The sequence below is a fragment of the Galleria mellonella genome, unplaced genomic scaffold (assembly GCF_026898425.1).
Source record: "Galleria mellonella isolate WM207_F2 unplaced genomic scaffold, CSIRO_AGI_GalMel_v1 utg213, whole genome shotgun sequence".
Taxonomy (NCBI): Eukaryota; Metazoa; Arthropoda; class Insecta; order Lepidoptera; family Pyralidae; genus Galleria; species Galleria mellonella.
This window is the reverse complement of record NW_026442039.1, coordinates 2951459-2974828: the sequence shown is the minus strand read 5'-3', so window position 1 is coordinate 2974828 and position 23370 is coordinate 2951459. Positions and strand designations below refer to the sequence as shown.

Sequence of the window (23370 nt, the reverse complement as noted above, 5' to 3'; positions counted from 1 at the left end):
AGAATAAATTATTACAAAAAAAGTATATGAACATTTTATTATGATACTTGAATGGCAAATAAGCTGATGCTCTACCTCGTGGAAAATGGTAACGGTCACCTATAAATATGACCAGCACCATAGATATTACAGAATATACTGTTATACCTATGGTACAACCTTATGCATTGCCATTCATGACGTCTACGGTTATACTTTCGTACTCTGTAATTTTACTGTTATAATTTACCCTTCAATATGAAAGCACAGTTTTTTCACAGCTTATATACGAGTAGGACAGAGGTACCCATGCAGAACACAATTATACAAAGTCTCTCTCTGGTGAAGACCTCTATATATAACATTGAATTATCTGTAGTTACACAGTGAATTCAGCTGCTAAAATGAGCATCTCATTTTGTCTTTTACAAATATTTAAAAGAATGCTAATGATTTCAATTTAACTGTATATTCACATTTTATCTGTATTTAAATTTAAGCTAGTTTAAGATATTGTATATCGTCAATACGCTACAAGACTTAAACTTTGTTGAAACCGAGCGAAGTAGTGCTTCGGTACTGAAATCTTATTTTTTATTAGTTTTTTTGCTCGCTACTTTTTACACGTGGATTTTAGAAGGAAGAAACTAGTATATGAGATGATTTCAAGATGGCGTTTCGAAATAAAATATACACTAGTCTTTAATTTAGACATTTAGGAATACAACAGTGAAAACCGCGTTTAATTTGGTGTAATAGTATTTGTGTGATCCTGGGATAAACACACAGACAAATAAATTTTCTAAAAATTGTTATTGTTATGATTTTTATTGCTTTCATTAAGACTCCCATGATATGTTTTTTTCTTTTTCTTAATTATCCAAGTACAGATATGACAATTTTATACTATGATAAGTAGTATAAATTGAAGACACAGGAAACGTTTTATAAGGTTATAAATTAAAAACATATTAAGAAACACAGAGAATATATTTCCAGATATACCACGATAGGTCAAAAATAAAACTCACGTAAGTGAGGTTTAAGAAACGATAAATATATAAAATTCTATACAAATAGTTAACAAGGTGACAGTGTCTAACGATTATAATAACTTATTGCATACCCAATTTGAAGACAAAACTTTTGAATATGTCTGTGTAAATAGTATGAATTTATATTAATCTCAATTCTCATTTAAAAAATGTAATGAAATATTTGATTTGACAACCATTAAATACATTGCATTTTATGGTACTTTGTTTTTAATTTCAAGAGTTCTATCTTCAAATGCAAACATTGAATTCTCTTTTATATTTATTTTTTAAGTGTAAATAGGTATTTGAGAAAGTTTAGAAGCGTGATTACATCGATCGTGTATCTAAATGTGTTTGTAATTCGTTTCCAGCAAGAGAATTCAATTTTAAACTATAAATACTTAGCTACAAGTAAGTGCAACTACTTATGAAATATTATTGCATGTTCTAGTCAACGTCTAATACCAACATTAAGTTCAAAACTCTACGCGTTAAGTTTTATAACGTATATTCCTACTAGCAGTTGCTTTTTGATAATATTTTAATTAAGACGATATTGTAGCGTTAACTTAACAAGACTAAATTCAAAATGTTTACACTTTGTACTTTTTGCAAATTAATGTTTACTTAAACAATATCTAAAAACAAGAGTAAAATGAGATAATAAAAATATTAAATACAATAATTGGTGTATCTTAATATTACAATTCTATTTGTAAGCCTTGTCTAATATTGTAATATAAAATTTACTGTTTACAAAAAATGTACTCAAAGTGTTTTTAACCCATTCATGAATAAAATGATAATAACTCACCTATTTTAGTACAAGTGGTTTGTTTTTAATAACAATCAAATCTCACAATGAAACAAGTTAAATATAGCTGCTCTACTTTTTTAAGCAAGTTGAACATTGTCACTTATCACACAAGCTTAGTGTTACTTACATGAATTTACGACATTCAAATGAAACACGTAAAGTAATTAATTACTTCAACCAGACAATTATAAAATATTATTAGAATTAGACAATTATGATATTAATAATATACTTCTAGTTAATCGTAAGGATTATTTTGAATAATGCATGTACTTATATAGAAGTCTTTATAAGGGATCACAGTTTGGAAAATACTAGTTCGATACATAGGGGACAATATACTCGTACCTACGCCTAATTTCTTTAAGAAATATGTGTAATATTAAACCTCTAAATTGTTATAATTAATTACTATATTTTATTTATCGTAGTAAAAAGATAAGTAATTATATAACAATAATTATAATTATAAAAATCATTTTTGTAGCGAAATAAAATATTACATTGTTGACTAGAATAAGATAATGTGAAAAAATCTACCGTTACCTTATACTCCTACCACGTTCTCTATAATATTAACAGAATAAATTTGAAAATTAAAATTTTGTGTTCAACTAGGTTCTTAAATATTTTTAGAGGCGGTGGGGGTCGGTATACCTCAGGTAATTTGGCAATAAACCATATTCGTGCTAAATTATTGCACGTATCTACTCGAAATATATCTATAATACTATTAATATTACTGTTTATTACTCGTATATTAACACTATTTACTATAGTTTGGTAAGTGGAATCGGCCGATTGACTAGCAACTAGATATTTGGTTTCTACTTTTACAAGAGGTGGATAAAAAAGCCAGCTCGATACTTCAAAACCTTTATTTACTCGAGCGATCCACTCATTCATTCAACGACTGAAATCTGACTATAGTATATATAGAAGTGTCTGCAATCAGCTTCTTTTAATAAACTTGTTACACCCTGTAGGTTACCTATAGAGGATACGGGGATAACATTTGTTATATTTGAGTTCATAAATAGATCAATTTCGTATTTAATTTATGTTTTTGAGAATTAGAATATTATTCATAACCCATTCTGTTACATGCCTCTAATTATGCATTATTTGTGGTAATAGTAGATTTTTTTTCTAATTTAAGTTTTATAGACTAAAGGAGAATCCTTTACCGAGCAGTGGGGTATGACTATGTGCTGTGTATATATTTGTATAATTTATTATACAGTGTAGATGTACATTATTTTCTCTAAATGTAACTCTACTTAAAAATATTTAGAATATTTCTATCTTAAATAAGAGTGAACAATATTACAGTAGACTAACATAAGCAGGGACCAGTTTCCGAGTATTGTTTAATTTTACACTATGTTTTTGCTAATATCAATATTTTATTTTGAAATCGCGTAATTACTAGGATTTCAGGCTTGTAATTCATTACAAAAAATGCGTTTAAAATTGTCACAAATCTAGTGATACGATTTTTTTTAATAGTGACGATAACGTACTCAATTCTAGTTAGATTGTGTCTATTATAGTCAAAGTATTTTGTCAGTAGGTTACAGATAACTGTGTTTAATTATTTTATAAAGTATAATATGAAAAGAGAGTAGCTTTACTAAAAATGCCTGCTGGCCCTTTAATATGTTATATTGTAAATATAATTATTATTTTACGGTGAAATTACATTTAAATCTATCTGTTGCTAAGTATTATTCTATTAACATTACCAAAGTCTGTTTTAAAAACTTTGTCTTATGATTTCTCGCGATATATTAAAATCTATTGTTTTGTAAAGGAAATATACAAAATCTATAGTTAATTTTGTATTCATTTGTTGTCTTTTTTTTAATCCGGGATTGCGTATCGACAAGTTTTAAACTTTTAACATGTTTTCCTAGTGAATACGCGGTTACTGATATTTATATAACAAGCATTTTGTTTATTGTACATTTTGATCTAATTATACGCCATAAATTTTTTATAATTGCATTTTTGATTGGAATATATAGCTCATATATTTCTAATATATTGTTAGATAAATGTACAAGAGAGCTCGGAATTACACTATTATTTATTTATATTCATAAATAGACCTCTCAAAATATTTATTTTGATTCAATTACTAGTACTTTTAGTGTTATTATTGTAATTCCATAGAAACTGGTACCCTGAAATTAAAAGCTACATCTAGAAGATCACATTGCGTATAGGCTGGAGATTTAAGAATACTTTTTAAGTATATTTACAATATTATAGATTCACTTATTACAAAGCAATTCGACATCTAAGATTATGTTTATAGTGGCCATTGAATAGATCTACGAACTGTATGAATATGCTACATAGATAACTAAAATAAAATACTCTCAAAGTATGACTCTGTAAATAAAATACCTACATAATGACACAATACTAATGGGAACTGACTACCTAGACAATTTATTGAATATGTTCTAAATATCAGAAGTAGTTAAATTAATTAGAACTATTTATTAAAGAAATAAAATTTAATATACTAACTTAACAATAATTTAAGATTGGAAATAATTTTAATAATAGTTTATATACTACAATTAGTTGAAAGAATTATAATAAACATTTATTAAAGTGATCTATTAGAAAATGAGATTTTAATATGTTTTTATTTGTATATTTATTATTTTAATAACAGTATACAACAATATACAACATAATATACATACATACAAATTATCAATAAAATGATAAAAATAACAACCGTAATTTGTGATTAAACGATATCGAAACCTAATACGATAATTTGAGACCCGCTCATTAAAATAATTTATAGAATTAAACTAATGAAACCTCATTAAATTTTATACACCGCAGGCACAAAAATAAACGTATTTTGCCGCGTAATCGTACCAATAAGGTTGACGCTACAAAATATTATTCTTACAACATCATGAATGAATTAATCACTTATAATAAAATTAATTTATTTAATTTTAATATTACTCGATTCTTCACTCTACCATGTGTTCTGTAAACGAAAATCAAATGATTATCAAATTAATTATAAATAATAATAATAATTAAATTTAATTAATTAATTAAATTTATACTTAATCAACTTTCAAAAGACTCCTTTTTTTGAAATTGTTCTAAATTTTTTTCAATTGTGTAAATCAGAAATTATTTAAATAAAGTGTCTCCAAATAAATATTTTGCTAAAACCTGTTCAGGGAAATTTTAAATCCAATTACTTGCAACACAGAAAAAATGACGCGTTTTGTTTTGTTTAAAAGAAATTTGTGTCAAAATTTAGACAGCTAAATGTCAATTTAGCTGACGAAATTTCGGCTTGTTTTTGACACTCGATGCTGTATCTATATAATCTAAGTTTGCAACTATAGGTATTTCGCAATTATTGTAAACTCTAAATTAATTTTTAAAATTTTTTGTTGTTGTGTGTGTATGTGTATATATATAAAACACATATGTGTTTTTGTGTGCGGAACAAAATTTTGTGATACAATAAAAAGTCCTGTGTATTTTTGTGTTTGTGTATGTTTTAACTTATGAAAATAATGCCTTACCTTGTTCTTCTACTGGTGTATGTTCTTCGTCTGAAGAATCGAATTTACTTTCAATCAACGAGCTTTGCTTTGATAATGACTGCAAGAAAACAATAAAATGGTAAATAATAATAAATATTTTTAGGACTAAATTAATTTGTAAAATAAAACTTTCTTACATTAATCAAGGTCTTATTTCTAGTCTTTATAAGTCTTCGTATTATTGTGATATTTTTTAAACTAGGTATTAATAATAACATAAAAATGATGTTTATGTCATTGTAGTTTTATAAAAATATATTTTTTTGTATGACTTTAGTTTAATAGTAGCTAGTTCAATTCTCATATAGTGCATGTGTCTATAATTTATTTATTTATGAAAATGAAAGGCTGGGTGTTATTTGTATATATAATTATATATATCCCGACTTCATTCTTGTAATCGGAATATATTCTGAGTCCCGGGTAAAAAGGAGCCTTTACTATATTATATACTTACAAAATTTATTAATAATTAGATAAGCCATTAAGGCGCGTAGAGGTAGGAAATCGGTACCGATCCGATATCTATATATATATTTTTTACAACACAGGGGGCAAACGAGCATGCGGCGCACCTGATGGTAAGTGACTATATATATATTAAGTTTTCTGGACATTAATTGCGGAAAAAAGGTCATCATTTATTTCTATTCATTTCTGCCGGGTTCTTCATTTCGATATTATACTTATATAGGATTATCAATGTATCCGATATTGTCCAATATATAGGTATTGTAACTACAATATATAGATATTGCTGTATACTCATATTACATTAATAAGAATACGTGAATAGGGGTAACCCTACTAAGAGGTAACAAACAAAACTCATTTTCACATTCATAATATTAGCAAGGATACATATGGTGCCTTGTAGTGAAACTTCTGAAACCTTACAAATATATCTCTCTGTCAGGTCAACATCGACGCGGTTCCTCCAGAAAACCATCCTGGAAACTTCCAAGTAAATTTGTCATATGAGCCAACTAATTGTTGAACTCATGATGGTTACCAACTGACCTGACTTCATCTTCACCTACCATTTTCATCATCAGCGTTTACCGATAGCACAGGCGGGGTTTCCATTTTCATCTGTGAGAAAACTTACAAATATATTACCTTGTTGGAACGTCGCCTTGGTGGTGATATCTTATTCCACAACGCTTCTAACTGGTCGAAGTGTTGTGACTGAGCTATTGCCGCCTCTTCTGGGCCCAAGCTCACCTGAGCCATAAAGAAATATATCGATTACTAGTGATCGACTCCACTTTCACACGGATTGATGGTTGCAATTATTGTAGGGATACAGATCATGTTACTTGCAAATAATGTGGTTTTGTATAGGCGAGATAATTTTTAAAATCGGTTAAATATTTTTTTAAGTGAAAGAACCCACTACAAGCAAAAAAGTTGCATCGTTTGTATGTTTTATTATAGTATTTGTTCTTGTATTTATACTTTCGTTGGTAAGCGTATTGGGAAACAGTACAATTTACCTAGTCGATTAAAAAAAAATGTATTTGTGAATTAATCTTTATTCGGATTGATTCGTAAAAAAATATGTATTGTAACATTTGTAACTCATTCGTGACGATTACCTAACTAGAATTCTATATTTCTTGTAGTTTAATAAAGAAGAAATTTATACTGCAAAAATTATGATGATGTGATATACGAATAAGAGGCCAGATATAAATTATAAGACTGGCTTCATGATTTATATCTAACGGTCACAAAATGTAATATATTTTTACGGAGGGACATAAATTATAAAGAACATACAACCTATAAGTTACATACTCTCTTCCATTTAACTATGAAACTTTAAACAGTAAGAGATTGAAATAATAATAAATATAGTCGATGGAAAGGGATACTCGTATTGTATTTGGTACCTGTGAGCCGAGATCTTTATTTTTTGCTTCCTGTATCTTTGAGATTTCTTCCATAGAAGCGGACACTGAGAATCTAGAAATAAAATAGCAATTTAAATACTTTAATATAATAACTATCTGTTTAACTTACGTGTAATAAGATCGAGAAAGCTCGACTAGTTTCAGTTAGGCTAGCGCTGGCATCATAACTGCTCATGATTAAGGATCACGAATTGACCCCGAAACTAGTCGGGCTTTCTCGATCTAGTTACACCTAAGTTAAACCTAAGTTACAATTTAAATATTCGTCCCCCGTCCCCCCTTTATTTTATTATAAAAAATTAGGTCTACTGGCTGTTTTTAGTCTTTAACATATTTTGTTACACGCTAGTAATTTTTAATGTGGGCAACTAAATTTTCATTTATTATTTTCCGCAGCGTTGCCCACGAGCGTCAGTATACAAAGTATGCTGTGTGTTAAGTTAGAATATAATCTACCCGTGTACCAAAGTTCATTTAAATTCGTTCAACCGTTGCAGGGTGATTAAGAAACAAACATACAAATATTTTTACAAAGTTTGACATTTATAAAAATATTAAAAATTTTAGGATTATAAATAGAATATATAATAGAATTGCTGGACACTTCTTTCAATTATTTAATTTAATTTATTTAAGAACTTCATTACTCATGAAGTTCTTTAGTTAGTAACATGCACACAATCGATAATGGGAACTTCATTGTCTTTGAAATCCGTTAAATATCAATTTATGTGAATAAGTAAGTCACTGATACGTTAAAAGGAGTTATAGTTCTTATATAAATTCAAATTAACTTAAATAAATTCAGAGCAACATTCAGGACATACCTTCTCTTCAAACGTTCGTCGACTTGCGCCATCATAGCGGCAGACGTTAGGTGACCATATTTCTTCTGCCACGTGTATGTATCCAACGACACTTCCTTCTTGAGGAGCCTCCTCATCGGTCTCTTTGGAGCCAATGGTCGTAATTCTAATAATAGAAAAAAAAATCAGTTTAGAACTAAGGCCTACGGTGTTATTCTAAATTTGAAAATTATTTAATTCATAAAGTTTATAATTAGTAATATATAGTAGTTTGTTTGTTATTACAAATATAATAATTAAAAGAGTAATTATATCAACAGCGAATTGTAATTTATTGTACAAATAAGTTTGTTTAAAAACAATTACTTATAATGTAATTCGCCATCTTATAGTAGCGGACATTTTGACAGTGTTATATATTGTATTGTCAGCAAAATTAAAGGCATGTACAATTTTAGCAAAATCTTAAGATTTGACTTAAACAATCTAACATATATTGTAAGTTAAATAAAAGCTTGTAAAAAGTGTTTACTAAATAATATGTAAACGTACCGTCTGCATCTTTAGTAGGTGCAGCGTAAGTTGGAATTTTGACGTACGTAGCTGGAGTATTGTGTAGACAAATAATTGGTAGGCATCCTGTAACAATCATAAATTAGGTTTTGGATATTACTGGGCGTAAACGATAATTAAAGAACGAATGTACTATTGTGTGAGATTCTTCATAAATCATAGAAGTGATACAACGTAAATCATACAGAAGCTTGAGCACTTCGAATATTTTTTTTATTAAGACAATGAAGAGTTGTTGGATAGTTATTACAGTTAGGAATATACACTTGTAATTTATATTTCTACCAGCAGATCGTTTGATTTTATTATTATTTGTGCATGGCTGTAAAAATATACAATCATTTACCCGATTACATTAGAAAGTTAAATATAAATATTGATTTAAAAATAGTCTACGTAACTCGTTATTAAATAAATATAATTATTCGACGAAGGAATATTAAAAAGAGAAAATAAGTACGTGATATAAATATGACATATTAATTTTTTTGCAATGTTTTTGTTTAATTGTTATAATATTTAATATTTTTTGTGACTTCATGTATAAACAGGTAATTAAATTACAAAACTGCAAAACATGATTTGAGATATTTATTATTATTTAAGATAATTTTGTAATAAATAAATTAATTGAATCAAAAATTTTTATACAATGTAGAATGAATTTAGAATAACCTTTTTTTAGTATTTTAAATTAAATTTTAAGTTATTTACTAGAAATTGCGTCCTTTACCAACATCAGGTACTTTTATTGCCGACGTTAGTTTCATAGTAGTTTTATAAGACCGTAATTAGATTAATTTTGTGCACATATTATGTAAAAATTACCATTCAGATATTGATGTAATATGGTGTCTGAATAATTAAGGGCTTGATTCAAAATGTAGATTAGTTTTACTGCAAGAAAATTATTAAATTGCAAGGAAAAATTCAAAATTCGCTACGCGAAGGAGCTTCGAATTGTAACCTTGTATAAGACACTCTTCACTTGTAAAGTCAAATTTTATGTTGTAGACCTATCGATTTCAGCTATGAGTATTATTTATAAATCATTCCAATAGATTAATTAAATTAATATTGAAGATATATCTCCCAAGCAAATATTCCATATTCATAAGCATCTATCGACAATGAGTTATTTATTCTTCATGAGTACTAGGAAAGCAGAGATTTATAGGCGATGATAATTTATGACTTACTATAGGCTCTTAGTAGTATTAATTCGAGAATATACGTGATTATTTAGAGACATTTTGTCTGCTTACTAATAAGTTGATTATACAAACCGTATTTTCATATATTTTATCTTCTGAAAAACAATTATACCTATAGCTAATTATTTCTCTCTAGCTCTTTGCGTTTCCATTTTGTAATACATAATTCAGCTTTCGAGTTGGCAAAGTAAGTAACTGGTTTATTTTAATATTTCTTTCAACATTTAATACTGTACTTAAAATAGCATTTGAATCAAGACAATTATACAACATACCTCTATCCAAAAGATGTACGACAATACGGGCGCAATCACTTGTGATCTGGAAACCCAGTATGGGTACGTGTAATGCTAGGGATGTCAATGCCAGCCCTCGTTTCGTCTCCCATATAATAAGCGTTTTATCTTCCGCACCTTGTTAGAAACAATGGCAATTAAAATTTAATTAATACAATATTTAATTAATTTTAAATTATAGATGGAAAATGAATTGATACAATGAAATTAGAGAAAGATTTTTATTTCACAAGATTCTATTTCAATATAAATGTAAACAATCTAATATTTAGTTTTATTATAATACGCTCTACTGATGTTCAATATATACTGATTTATCTTTCGAATTGTTACTAATTTTATTAAGAGGTTATAAATTGTGGAAACGTATTGCTTAACTAGAAATTTTCAAGTTCACTTACCGGATACAGCTATAGTACCGTCTCCGGTCACTTTAACGCACGTGACTTTGCCCAAATGACCGGAGAGCAGATGGAGATCGGATCCTGTGTTGATGTCCCAAACTATGAGATTGCAGTCCCATGAACCTGACACCACTTGAGTTTTATTCGTGATGGAGACTGCTACGCACGTTACTATATCAGAATGTCCGACGAGAACCTTTCATGAGGAAGAAAATGAAGTGTTTTAGAAGAAACCTAAGAGGACACAAAAAATCTAGTGTTATCCATAGATGATATTAATTTTGTAAAATATTTAATGGTTGTATATTTAATATACAAGGATATAATTAGTTGATATAACAAAAACATAATGAATGTAATAGTAATGCAATATGCGATTAAAATTAAAAATACAGTAAGGCTAGAGCCATGCTATTACGTCTCGTTCGCAGTCACATTTCGATTTGGTAAAATATCAAATAGAAACACTTCGAGATTGCTAATGACTGAAATTGAATTGTTACAGATAGTATGAATAGTCCTTAGAACGTAGTACTTTATATTAATTCTATGGAGTAGATACATTGTACGTGATGACACTATAGTGTGAATCTAGCCTAACGGTTCTATTTTGACTTTGGCAACAGATTGCAGACAATAGAAATAACACCACTGGCAGCAATAGTCTAAATTGCTGTTTGCAGATATTGTTACGACCAGTCAGTCATGTACAGTTTGTGATTATAATGAATTCTGAACATTGTCTCTGAACTCATATGAGGAGCTTCTAGTGATAAATTTCTAGACCATGTTTAATTTACACCAAAGTCTATGACGCAGTTGGAAGCAAAAATAATTTTGTAAATGAATTAAACATGAATTTGAAAATTTAGAGTTTTAGATTAGAATTTGATCTTGGTATCTCTGAACCGTAGTTCAGTGTGACTGAGACTGTGTATGGTAATAAATTTTCAATGGCTTTAAGGATATTTGTAGCAAGACTACGTACGTACGTACGTAAATGTAATACTGGTACATTTACAATTAGTTTCCTACAAATATTTAGAAAATAGTCGCCTGTGGTTGATTTATCGGTTTCATTGCTATTACCGTTTACAGTTTACTTTATTCCTAATTCAAGCAGCTTGATGACATCACAAAGGTCACGATGCTATCTGCCAAATAGAAATAGCACCAAAAAATCAACAAACCTGTGATAGCTTGCCACCGTCCAGTTTCCAGACCTTGAGTGACATGTCCATAGATCCGGTGACAACGTGTTGTGAGTCAGCTGTGAGGGCGAAGCAGGTGATCCTCTCCGCGTGGGAGACGGAGCGTTTTTCTTCTCCACTGTCGCCTGTCAGAGTCCAAATACGGACTGAGTTGTCACCATCTGATAGCACCTGCAATTATTTTGAAATTAGAACAACTTGTAACAATCTTTACAAAAAAATTAATACTAATTTTTTTTATGCACAAAGAGTGAGTTAATATGGTGACTTATGATGCAATCGAAATGAAATCAAGTCGAAATGGCATGCATGAAACAGACATAAAATGTAAAGACAGTTTTTTTTATTTATGAAAGGTGATTTTTATTTTCATTCCAACTTGACTATTTGAAAAGCCACCAGGAATAGGTAAAGGAATTTTTGAATCTTTGTATTTTACACAATTTGAATTTCTTTCTAATAAAAAAACTTAAAAATTAACTTAACTTAATTAAATTAACTTTTTTTATCAAATGGAGTGTATAAAATAAACTTACGGAGTACTTCATATTCAGCGTAATGTCTAAACTGGCGCTAGGTCCGGTAGTGGAATGCAGTACTATGCCAGAGTCCACGAGCCATACGTGCACGTTACGGGCGCGATCGCCGGACATGGCGCGTCGACCGTCCGACATCATTAAGAGGGACTGTAGGGCGGCTGAGTGGCCCTATATATAAAAAAAAATTACAAGCTATGGAGATATAACTTGTGATATTCCTCAGGAATGGCAATTTATGAAGGGGGCTGTAGACATCAAAGTGTGATGTCTATGGTGTCTATAGACGACGGTTACCACTTTTCATTAGGTTTGTCTTGTTTGCAGTTCTAAGTAATAGCACAGGAAAAATAAAAGTAGAAAAAATTGCTACAAACTTGAAACTAGTATAGTCATTCATTAAGTTAAGATGACTTGGTAAAAAAGGTTCACCTCGGAAAGTGAGGCTAAAGGGGTATTTTAAGGGTTCAAAAGTAAAACATAAAAACAGTTTTTTACGAATTATTCTAAAACTTAATGAATTGAACAATATTTAAAGAGATAGTATAACTGAAGTAATCCTGTATAATTTGGTATCTGTTTTAACTCTTTATTTGAAAAGTTGTCTAAAATATGATAATTTGATAGGGTGTTTTTAAGCTCTATAAAGTGTTGGCCAAATATTGTACCGTGCGCGTATGATTTCTTTTTCAGTTGATGTTGTTTTAAAAGTACCATATCTTCGACATTATTAAAAAAAATCTAACACTACTTTGAAGCATAAACATTAGACTTTATAATAAATATTAATAGGGATTCTATGTTACAGAAGTGAAGATATATTTAAGTTTTAGAAAATTAAATATATCTTTAATTGAAAAATAAATCTTTTAATGGTAAGTAGAGATTTTAATGATTTAATTTTGTTAAAGATAATTATATATAATTAATAATTTATATGGATATAATTCTATACGGAAGACATAATTTATATAAAATGTTACGAGTCTAAATATATAACGCTTTTAATTAATTTTCACTTATTGTCCGCTATTTTGAATAATGTTCATGTTGTGAACGGTACTTTACACTTACGTTACAGTTGTCTACTTACACTTCTCTAAAATGATTTCAAAAAAATAATTACCTTGTAAGTTAACGAGGGCGAGTTATCAGCGAGTTGCCATACCACCACCTTCCTGTCCTCTGAACCACTCAGTACTAGTAGGTTATTTGGTGAGAAGGTAACACATGTTATGTGTCCTAAGTGGCCATTGAGTGTAGTCTGTAGTCTATGGGTTGAGAGCTGCCACACTCGGACTAATCCTCGGGCACACCCACTAGCAGCTAGCTGGCCATCGCGAGATACTTCCAAACAACTTATTGGTATTAATTCGCTTTGTTCTGCCTGTATAGAAAATTTTACATAGTTTCCTAACATGTTATAATTTAAGAGAACGCTTTGAATAAAACTAATAACTTCTGAATTACTTGTGAATTCAAATTACTATTTTGAATTAACCGATTACAAGACGTTGTCTTGTTAAGAGCTATGCGTGTGACATTAATATTATTTTGAAACGTTTGTGTGGCGGAAAATGGGAACTTTTCCTTTACTTCACAAAATTTAAAAAAAAATTGTCATCATAATAATTTTACTTGGATTTCAAAGAATATTTAAAAAAAATTGCGGTTCATTTTTATTTACATTAATATCAATATCAATTATTTCTGAATTTTGACAAGCAAAGTAGAAGTTAACAATTTTACAATAGATAAGTGTTGTTATTATATTGAAACGCCATGTTAAAACAGTATTTTAGTAGCTTATAATAATAGAAATTATATGTTATTGTATTGTGACAAAATAACGATAGAAAATTACCTGTAATAGTGTAATATTCGTTGTAGATTTCGTTTGCCGCCTTTTTATTTGTTTCGTCGGCCTGAAGTTTGTTAAGTTGTCTTCAGTGTGGAATGAATAAATCGTTACCCGATTGCCACCTAAAATCCAATTGAACACGTTTTTATTCTCATCATTGCTTTTGTAATTTATATAAAATTTTATGATTGAATTTTTACTAACTACAGCTTTTTTACACATTACAGCAAAAAGTACTTATAGGGACTAGATAGAAAAGATACTATATCTATATCTTTTCTATCTTAAATATCTGAAATACTGAATAAATTCTTCTAAAAAAGACGTAGTAAAATTATTAACGCGAAAATTTGTAAAGATATTTGAATACTGTAAAATCAAGAATTTCGTAACCTTTTAAATGTTTAGGTTAAATTTTTTTCTGTTACTATACTTTTAATGTTTATTTATTAGAGTAATGTAAATTTTATAAACCAAGCGATTATTGGATCTACGTATTTATTATAAAACCTCAAGAGCCGCTGGGAAAATAATTTTGTTCCATAAATATGTACTTACTAGTAGGGCTTCCGTTTGGTATATCTTTTAATTCTAACCTTTAATAATATAAAATGTTATTGAAAGTAACAACTATATAATAAATACAAATTATGAAACATTACCAGCAGCTAATAGGAAGTGGTCTCTATCAGCAACAGCTAACGCGGCGAGATCGTGAGCAGCCGCCAAAGTGCGTAGTAGCTGTCCATCATGCAAACCGTACACGTAGATTCGCTGGTCAGCGCAGCCAACCGCCGCCCGGGATGAGTCGTGAGCCACGCAGAAACATTTCACCTAACAAATATATAGTAATTTATTTTATAGCAAAAGTGGATATTACATAAATAATAAATTACTACCACTATATCATCATCATACCAGCTTTTAACTATATATATATATATATATATATATATATATATATATAATCTATACTAAGAGTATAGATTTGAATGTTTGTTTATAATGGATAAACTTAAACTATTTAATCGGTTTAAAAAAATTATCCGTAGAAAGCTACACTATCAGCGAGTAACATAGGCTACATATTATTTTCGAAAATTCTATTTACCCATATGTAGCCAGGCCGAATCGCTAGAATATATAAAAAAGAACAAAAACAACTTCATGTGAATTTGATATAATCATATGGCCTTATATGAATGACTATAATTTAAGGCTACTTTTAGTAAGAACACAAATTTCTTAACTAAAGTTCGTTGCTTTTGTAAAATTTACACAAATGAAATTATTACATTAATAACTATTAAAATTTAACAGACAAGTAGTAGTTAACAGACAAGTATTTTTTTTTATTTCAGTAATTTTTAAAATATTTTCAAGGGTATAATAACTCTCTTATATAAATATTTTTATTAATATTATTATATAAAAGATACTAGGTAGTTGTAACACGGAGCATAAGCAAAAGGAATCCACCGAAAATGTAACTAAAAGACAACAACAACAAGTTATAAAACTACATTAAAAAGCCTTCACAACATAGTTTCTTTGAAATTTATCACAGAGGATGTATTAGAAAACTTTACCATCATGTTCAAACAACTTTCAAAACTAAAAACGTTATTTCACTCTCACGTCTTCTGACAGCGGCAGTTAGCACAGTTTCCGATAAATGGAATGAGAAAAGGCGAGGTCTTCAAGCACTTACTGGAAATCGGCTGTAATTTATTTCTTCTAGTATCGTATAAATAAGAGCCAAAGCAATTTACCGATCCCCAATTACCTCGCCGAAAGGGTCGAGAAGCTACATCTTTTCAGTCACATTTCCTATGTTTCAAATAAGTTTCAAGTAAGTATTCAATAGATTTTGACGGAAAAATAATATTTTTCCTCAACGTTAGATACAAGTGTGATGATATGAGATATAATTACAAATCAGCGAGATATAAGATTAACGTGATTTCGAAGTAACCTAACAAAAAGGTTCGATGAAAAAGTTTTGGACAAAGTTATATTAGATAATGCCAATTCATTGATATACTATTGGTAGCAAACTAATTGATTTTATTAAACTATCGAAGCAATATATTGTTTTGAAATGGTATAGTGTATGCCTAAGGTTGAACCAGTATAACTAATGTTTTTTTTTTTTTATTATATTTGAAACATGTATATAATTTATGAAGAAGAAAGATTAAACTTATACAAGAATTCGATGTAGCAGGAAAGCATCTCGAGAAAGGGATTTTGTATCTCCAAAGTTAAAATTATTTCATTTTAGGCCTCACTTTGTAACTTGATTATAAATTATATAAAATTTACGATTTTCAATATTTATAAACCTGCTTTATCTTAATTTACATTTTGACTACCTGGTAAAATATAATGTAAAAGTTTGTGAAGATATCTGAAAATTTATTGTTCATAAGAAATGGATTTTGATTATTAAATTTGGTACGAAGATAAGTCTAAAAAGGACATAAGACTTTATAATAATGGATTCTATAAGATAATGATAATGAATATCGCGAATATAATGAAAAATAACAGACAAAGTCGCGGAAGTAGTAGAGTCGCATAGTTAACGAAACTATGTATAAAAGTAAGTCGCATGCAATGTGTACCTATATCAAACCGTCTAAATTAAAACCAGTGATAGAGTAGGATTAGTAAGAGACATTAACGTTCAGTTTCGTCACTATCTCTCACGTACGTTACTATCTCTTTAATCCCAAAGGCTTCGGAGAGTGGTTGAGACTAGTACTACTTAATTACAAATTTCAGCAATAGATTTTCTCTCTATTCGATTTCCTTATCAGGTTATCTAATATTGATGGGAACGTTTTATAATCAAACTTTGAATATTCACTGACGTCACATTATATGAACGGATTAGTTGCGGTTATTTTTAATTAACTAAGATAAAATATATAATAAGATAAACTAATTATATAACAAAATATTTATTTCATTTATAAATTAATTTTGTTAGAACAATGCACCGTCTCTCTGTTTAGCGTAACTATTGACTGGTAAAGAAGAATACTATCAGGTATTAAGTCCGCTCTGTAGACATATTTTCATGTGTGTAAAGGTATAAATAAATAGTAAATTAATTAATTATACGCCGACATTGCGAATGGTATTAGTTCGTCTCGGTTGTTAAGAGTAAAAATGTCAATATTAATTAAGATTTATGTGTGTTTTTTTAATTATCATTATAACGTATTATATAATAAATAGAAGTGAATAAGTAATATCACCAATAGCATCTCATTTCATCCAGCAAGTCACGTTAGAGCTCTTCATATATAACGAATGAGTAATCTTGAAATTCTTGATATCACAGAACTATTCGTGTTCTGTGATAGTGATGTGTACGCAGGCGAATTTAAATGTAACTTTATAAATTAACAGTATGATTTCATTAGTATATTAGTAGTATCAGTTGTTATCTATTGCTGCACATAAGCCTTCCCCATGAGGGGAGACTACAATTGTCAACCTGCCATACTTGGCAGGTTGACAATTGTAGTTAGGCTTTTAGAGATATTTTAAGAGGGAGTCTGCTGCTGATCCCTCGACCATTAAGTTCTTTTAGTCATCTCTTACGATACCAATGGGAAAGAAAAGGGTGACCTATTCGATTTCCGGGATCACACGGCAAATTAACATTATAATGAAATGTTATTAGTTTATCATAATAAGCATTCAGCTATATAAAGCTCGATAAGTTCAACAGCTATTAATTCGAAAAAAGCTCTGTTACATCTCTATTTTCCATTATCTCTAATTAAAACATTTTTATCTGAACATTCAAACGACGTTCATTAGAAAACTTTGATGCTATTTCGTGCTCAGCAGCTAACAAAGAACCATCATTTATCATGTAGCTTTAAAAGCTTTATTTAATTACTAAAAATCATTAATTATACGTTAAAATTTTCTTGTTTATAATTTTAGAATATTCTTATTTTTAAAATCAACATTAATTATAATATATAGTTAATTATGTAGTAATTATTTAATATGAATAAATATTCTAAGTGAAGTAATAATTATGAATTTCTCAACTTTTTAAATAAAAAAATTTATGTTCATAGAACTTTTAATTTACGACAGGTGTTAATTAAATAATTTTAATAAATTGCTTACTGAATTATGTTGTTACTTATTATGCAGTATAAGTCTATTACTTATATTACAAATGTTAAAGATTATTAAAGATTTTTGTACATTTGTTATTTAATCATCCTTTAAAAGAGAGACATATTTGTATAAAGATTGATATATCTACAAATAGACATAAACTAGTACTTATAATAAGGATCCAGATTTAGGCAAGTAACTGCGGGATGCAGTTCTTTTTTTTTGTGAAAATTAATTAGGTTATTTACAATATAAATAAACCTAACAAGTATAGTAACATAATATATAGTACAGACTAGAATATACTTATATACTGGTATAGAATACCATTATCGTAAACTAGTGTAATTCCGTAATTACGTAAATAAGGTAATTTCGAAATAATATAAGTTTACAGAAATATGCTTTTGGGTAAATTACAGATATTTCATTACTCGTTAGTATCGAACTGATTCGGCAGTAGCGATAGAATACATTATAATAATGTTTATTTAAGTGATAATGTTGATAGAGCAAATTATATTGTCGTATTTGGTAGAAATTTGCGAATTGCCATTTTCTGAATTACCCGAATGTAATTACTGAATATGCACATATCATTTAGGCACGAGTATTTATTAAGTCGCAGTGTGGTCCTGGCATAGAATAGGCCACCCCTTCCTTTCCCATGGGTGTCTTAAGAGGCGACTAAGGGAACTTAACGGTAGAGGAATGGGCAGCAGCATTCCTCTTAAAACATTTTTAAAAATCTTTTTTGCGGTTGCTAAGCCGCCTGCCAAGCGTGGCAACTACTGGCAAAACTCCCCTCATGGGGAAAGCTTATGTTCAGCAGTGGACAGTTAACGTTTGAAATGATGATAATTTATTAACTATTTAGTACTAATAACTTGCGATTTTGCCCTCATGAATTAATAAATTAGAATAATACTGTTAAATTGGGGTTTGGTTTAATTGTTTATTATTGAAATTCGTTCAGGTGTCTAATACGTAGATAAGTAACAAGCATTTTAAATATTTGATATATTAACAAACGTTCACATTTATATGGTAGAAAGCTGATATTCAGGTTAGGTGCTGAATTTTTTATTTTAAACTATCATACTATCGTATATTTTATTTAGGTATCTACTTACCTATATACTAGACATATCATATAGGTATAATTATAATCTATGTTTATAATTAAGACCTAAATATGATGTAACGTAAACTTTAATATAAAATATAATAGTTATAAACGTGCTCCAATGCAACACGTTCTCTTTTTGGAGCGTGACAAGGAAGACGTTATCATCTGTAGCTTACATTGCTTGTATCCGAACGCCGGTTGTTACAGTAGTGAGGGACGTAATATTTTCCATGTTCTAAGTGGATTTATTTATTTATTTATTTCAAGTAAACAGTTACATAGACAATACATATTCTTAGTGCCGCGAAACTGCATTGCAGTTTGTCTGCAGCTTTGCGCTCTTGTACATACAGTATTCGATTCATTAAGCTTAAATATAGTGTTTTTTTTTTATAAACATTTTGATAAAAATAATAAAATTTATTATTGATCTTAGCTTTATATTTATTCAAACCGTATAAATAGGTGGCAGGTTTAAACATTCTCAAATGAGAATAGCTTTCCTCTTGCAGCGTGACGACGAATACGGTATTGTCTATGACTTACATTGTGCAATAGGAACGACCGCTATTGTGAAATTTTTCACGTTTCAAGAGCATACTACTATTCCGTCAAGCTCAAAGATAGTAATTCAAGACTTTAATAAAAATAACGGATTATATTATTAAACTTACCTTAGCTTTATGTCTCTTCAAAACGTGCAAATATGTGCCGGTTATAAACGTTCTCAAATGCAACTCGTTCTCGCCTTGCAGCGTGACGAGAAACACGTTATCGTCTGTTACTTCCATTGCGTGTATCGGAACGCCCGCTGTCACGGTACTGAGTAACGTGAAATTTTCCACGTTCCATGTGCAAACCGTACCGTCTTGTGATCCTGTTACTAGTATTTCGCCATCTTGTATCACTTTTACAGCTGTTACCGGCCCACGGTGATGATCTAATTTTGTCACCTGTGATTTTGTTTCAATTATTTAATGTTATGAATAATTTAACGCTAATTGTTAATACTGGCTGGTAAGTTTTAAATAAATATCTATAGTCTTATTTCCCTACTAATTTATTTAAACTGAAATCATTTTGTTTAGGTACTAAATTTAAGTATGTTATTTTCTTATATTTTCACTATGGTTTTTATCGAAGAAAAAATTCTTCAATGTATTTTATAAAAGAGTTTTTCAATTCGACTTGATCTTTTTGTGCAAATTATGGATATTATCCCCAATTATAAACTAATAAAGAAGACTTTAATTCCTTGTTTATTACATACAAATTATGTTACAATTGAAGGCGGTATTTTAATTTTAGTCAAATAGAAAAAAAAAACCTATCTTTATTCCAAACATAAAAGTTAAAAGGTTCATGTTTGTTTGGTTTATTAGCCAAAAGTGAATAAATGAGTTACTAATTATGTGTACATATTTTAATTATGACTTACCAAAACACCGTCCACTAAAGATGTTACAATAACAGCGGAATCTTCTCCACCGCTGATGACTAATGATCTTTTGACTATTGCAGCCACGCACAATACTGGCGCAATATGTTCCCTATGTAAAACATATAAAATGGGTCATTTTATAAATATTATAAAATTGCAATCGTAATAAGAGTAATAAAAGGTCGTAAAAAAAGCCAAAGAAAGAGAGTAATAGAAGGCTATGTTCAAAAGTAGATAGTTAAAGGCTGATATGATGATGATGATGATGATTCATATGAGAATAACATATTTATTTACTATATATGTAACTATTATGCATATATTAACTCAAATATCTACGAGACTACATGAAAATTTAAATTATCGGCTTTGTTAAATTTTAATACATATTCAAAAACGTAACAAGATTTAATACCTTGCTACTATAAAGGAAATTTCAAGTTAGATTAGGCAGTATGGGCTTCAATCTCTTTGCTATTCTTTTACGAATAGTATAAGTAAAGAAAAAATAAGAAAACAAAAGTCAAAGCATAAAACTGACGATAAATTGTAGTTATTGAGATAATCCAATCAATACACTTACAGTATTTTCGTTTTAACTGCCAAAGTGTGAAGATCCCATACGATAACAGTGGTATCTTCGGAACCAGTAAGGAGATACTGTGACTCCCTGGTCACGCACATGCACAGTATCCTCCCGGAATGGCCTGGACAATCATAAAATTGGATTTTATTACACAGCCCCTCGTAAATTTAATTCTATTGAATGGGCTAACTTTACCAATCAGGTTTATATCGATTTGAGGGGAAATAAAAGGTATCTAAATTCGAGTTTTAAAACATTTAATCGGTCGTTGCACAAAGAGAAAAAGTTTGAAAATAATTGTTTGTTTTTAATATATGTATATTTTTTTTTAATTTAAAGTTAATGATGATTGTTTTATAATATAGGTACTTAATTTTTGACGACAAATATTTGATAGAAACACCTGAATACTTTAGAATATAAAAATCGATTTGTAAATACGAGTTAGTACTACAAAAATAAATCTAAAATTAAAATGCTAGTATTTACACGCCGCTTCGTCTGCGTGACCGGCATACGTTGTTTGGCCAGAATAAAAAGTAGCCTAATGTCATATTTCCATCCCAAATACTATGAGTTTGCCAAACTTCGTGAAGCCGTTGAACTAAACATTTGAGATAGAGATATATATAGACTACTTTTTTCCTGGTTAATCAATATATTATGGCTATGAAGGTGAAATAGCTAGTAAAATTAATTTGTGTAAATAAACAAGGAAACCAATATATCTTAAATTATATAGATAGAGCATCGAGCCTCAAAAACGCGTCAACTTTTTGTTAGCTAATTATCAAATTAGCGGACTCGTTTTATTATCAGTATTCTATATACTTACGCATAAAACGTAGCTTGACGTATTATTTAATAAATAAAATAAAAAAGAAGAAAATGAAAAAGAAGCAGTAATTATAAGACAAAATAAATATAGAAGTTATAAAGGAATTACTCATAACTATTTATCACACAAAATTGTATGAAAAAGTTGACCCGTTTTTCTCGAAGCATTTCTATGGAGACACACTACCTATATAATCTAAACAACATATATAATATACTTATTTCAAAATAGATCTTATCAATCAATCTATAATATTACCTATATAAACAAATTACAGCCAGCGGCATGTATGTTATAAGAGCAAACCAATTTCACAAAAACCGATATCTGACGTTAATCATACGAGTATCTGGTATTCAGAAACATTCAGCAGCAAAATTGCAATGTTTTTAATTCGTTCATTTTATTTTCCATTTGTATCTGGCAAAACTTTTTTGATTCGAATATTTATTCAGAACTTGTTAACAGTTTTAAGCGATTTTCAGAAATGGAGGTTCTTAATTCTTTCTTTAAATGACATATTATCTATTTAATGTTATCTGATTTGATAAATTTTTATTCAACTGATTGAATAAAAGAAAGAGGTGGTTCTATATTTTTTAGGTATTTATACATATATACTATGATAAATTTATAGATTTTAAATGAAGGGTGTGATATATAAGTATTTGATTATGGTACTGAGGCATAACGTCTATGACAGGTACTATAGTTATCAGAATGTATCCTGTGATATTCAAGGATGTTTGCTGTTCCAAGTTATAATATATATATATATATAGTAAGTTAATAAAAATAATTCCGGTATTGTATGTTAAAAGTGTAGTTTATTGACGTATATTAGTGAAATATATAATATTAATATAAGTATAATATAAGTCGTAGGTCGTATTACAGATATACTCGTATCTATCTTAGCTTTACGTATAGTTAAGTTAACGCTCGTATATTTCGTGAGGCTATAATATGTCGCGT

At 29.1% G+C, this 23370-nt stretch overlaps 1 protein-coding gene across 1 annotated transcript in view; it reads right to left on the bottom strand.

Annotated features, from left to right (window-relative positions):
- Positions 1 to 956: 956 nt before the first annotated feature.
- Positions 957 to 23370, bottom strand: part of LOC113511894 (protein qui-1) — a 146445-nt gene continuing 124031 nt past the window's right edge. Inside the window, exons 16-31 of the mRNA XM_052894470.1 lie at positions 21555 to 21678; positions 20969 to 21080; positions 20205 to 20483; positions 14912 to 15083; positions 14253 to 14371; positions 13515 to 13775; positions 12389 to 12559; positions 11832 to 12023; positions 10639 to 10837; positions 10217 to 10354; positions 8707 to 8793; positions 8176 to 8320; positions 7328 to 7400; positions 6552 to 6656; positions 5412 to 5490; positions 957 to 4855 (exon numbers count right to left, since the gene is read on the bottom strand). Coding sequence (XP_052750430.1) covers positions 4839 to 4855; positions 5412 to 5490; positions 6552 to 6656; positions 7328 to 7400; positions 8176 to 8320; positions 8707 to 8793; positions 10217 to 10354; positions 10639 to 10837; positions 11832 to 12023; positions 12389 to 12559; positions 13515 to 13775; positions 14253 to 14371; positions 14912 to 15083; positions 20205 to 20483; positions 20969 to 21080; positions 21555 to 21678 — 2273 coding nt within the window. The 3' untranslated portion in view covers positions 957 to 4838. The remainder of the gene's footprint in view (positions 4856 to 5411; positions 5491 to 6551; positions 6657 to 7327; positions 7401 to 8175; positions 8321 to 8706; positions 8794 to 10216; positions 10355 to 10638; positions 10838 to 11831; positions 12024 to 12388; positions 12560 to 13514; positions 13776 to 14252; positions 14372 to 14911; positions 15084 to 20204; positions 20484 to 20968; positions 21081 to 21554; positions 21679 to 23370) is intronic.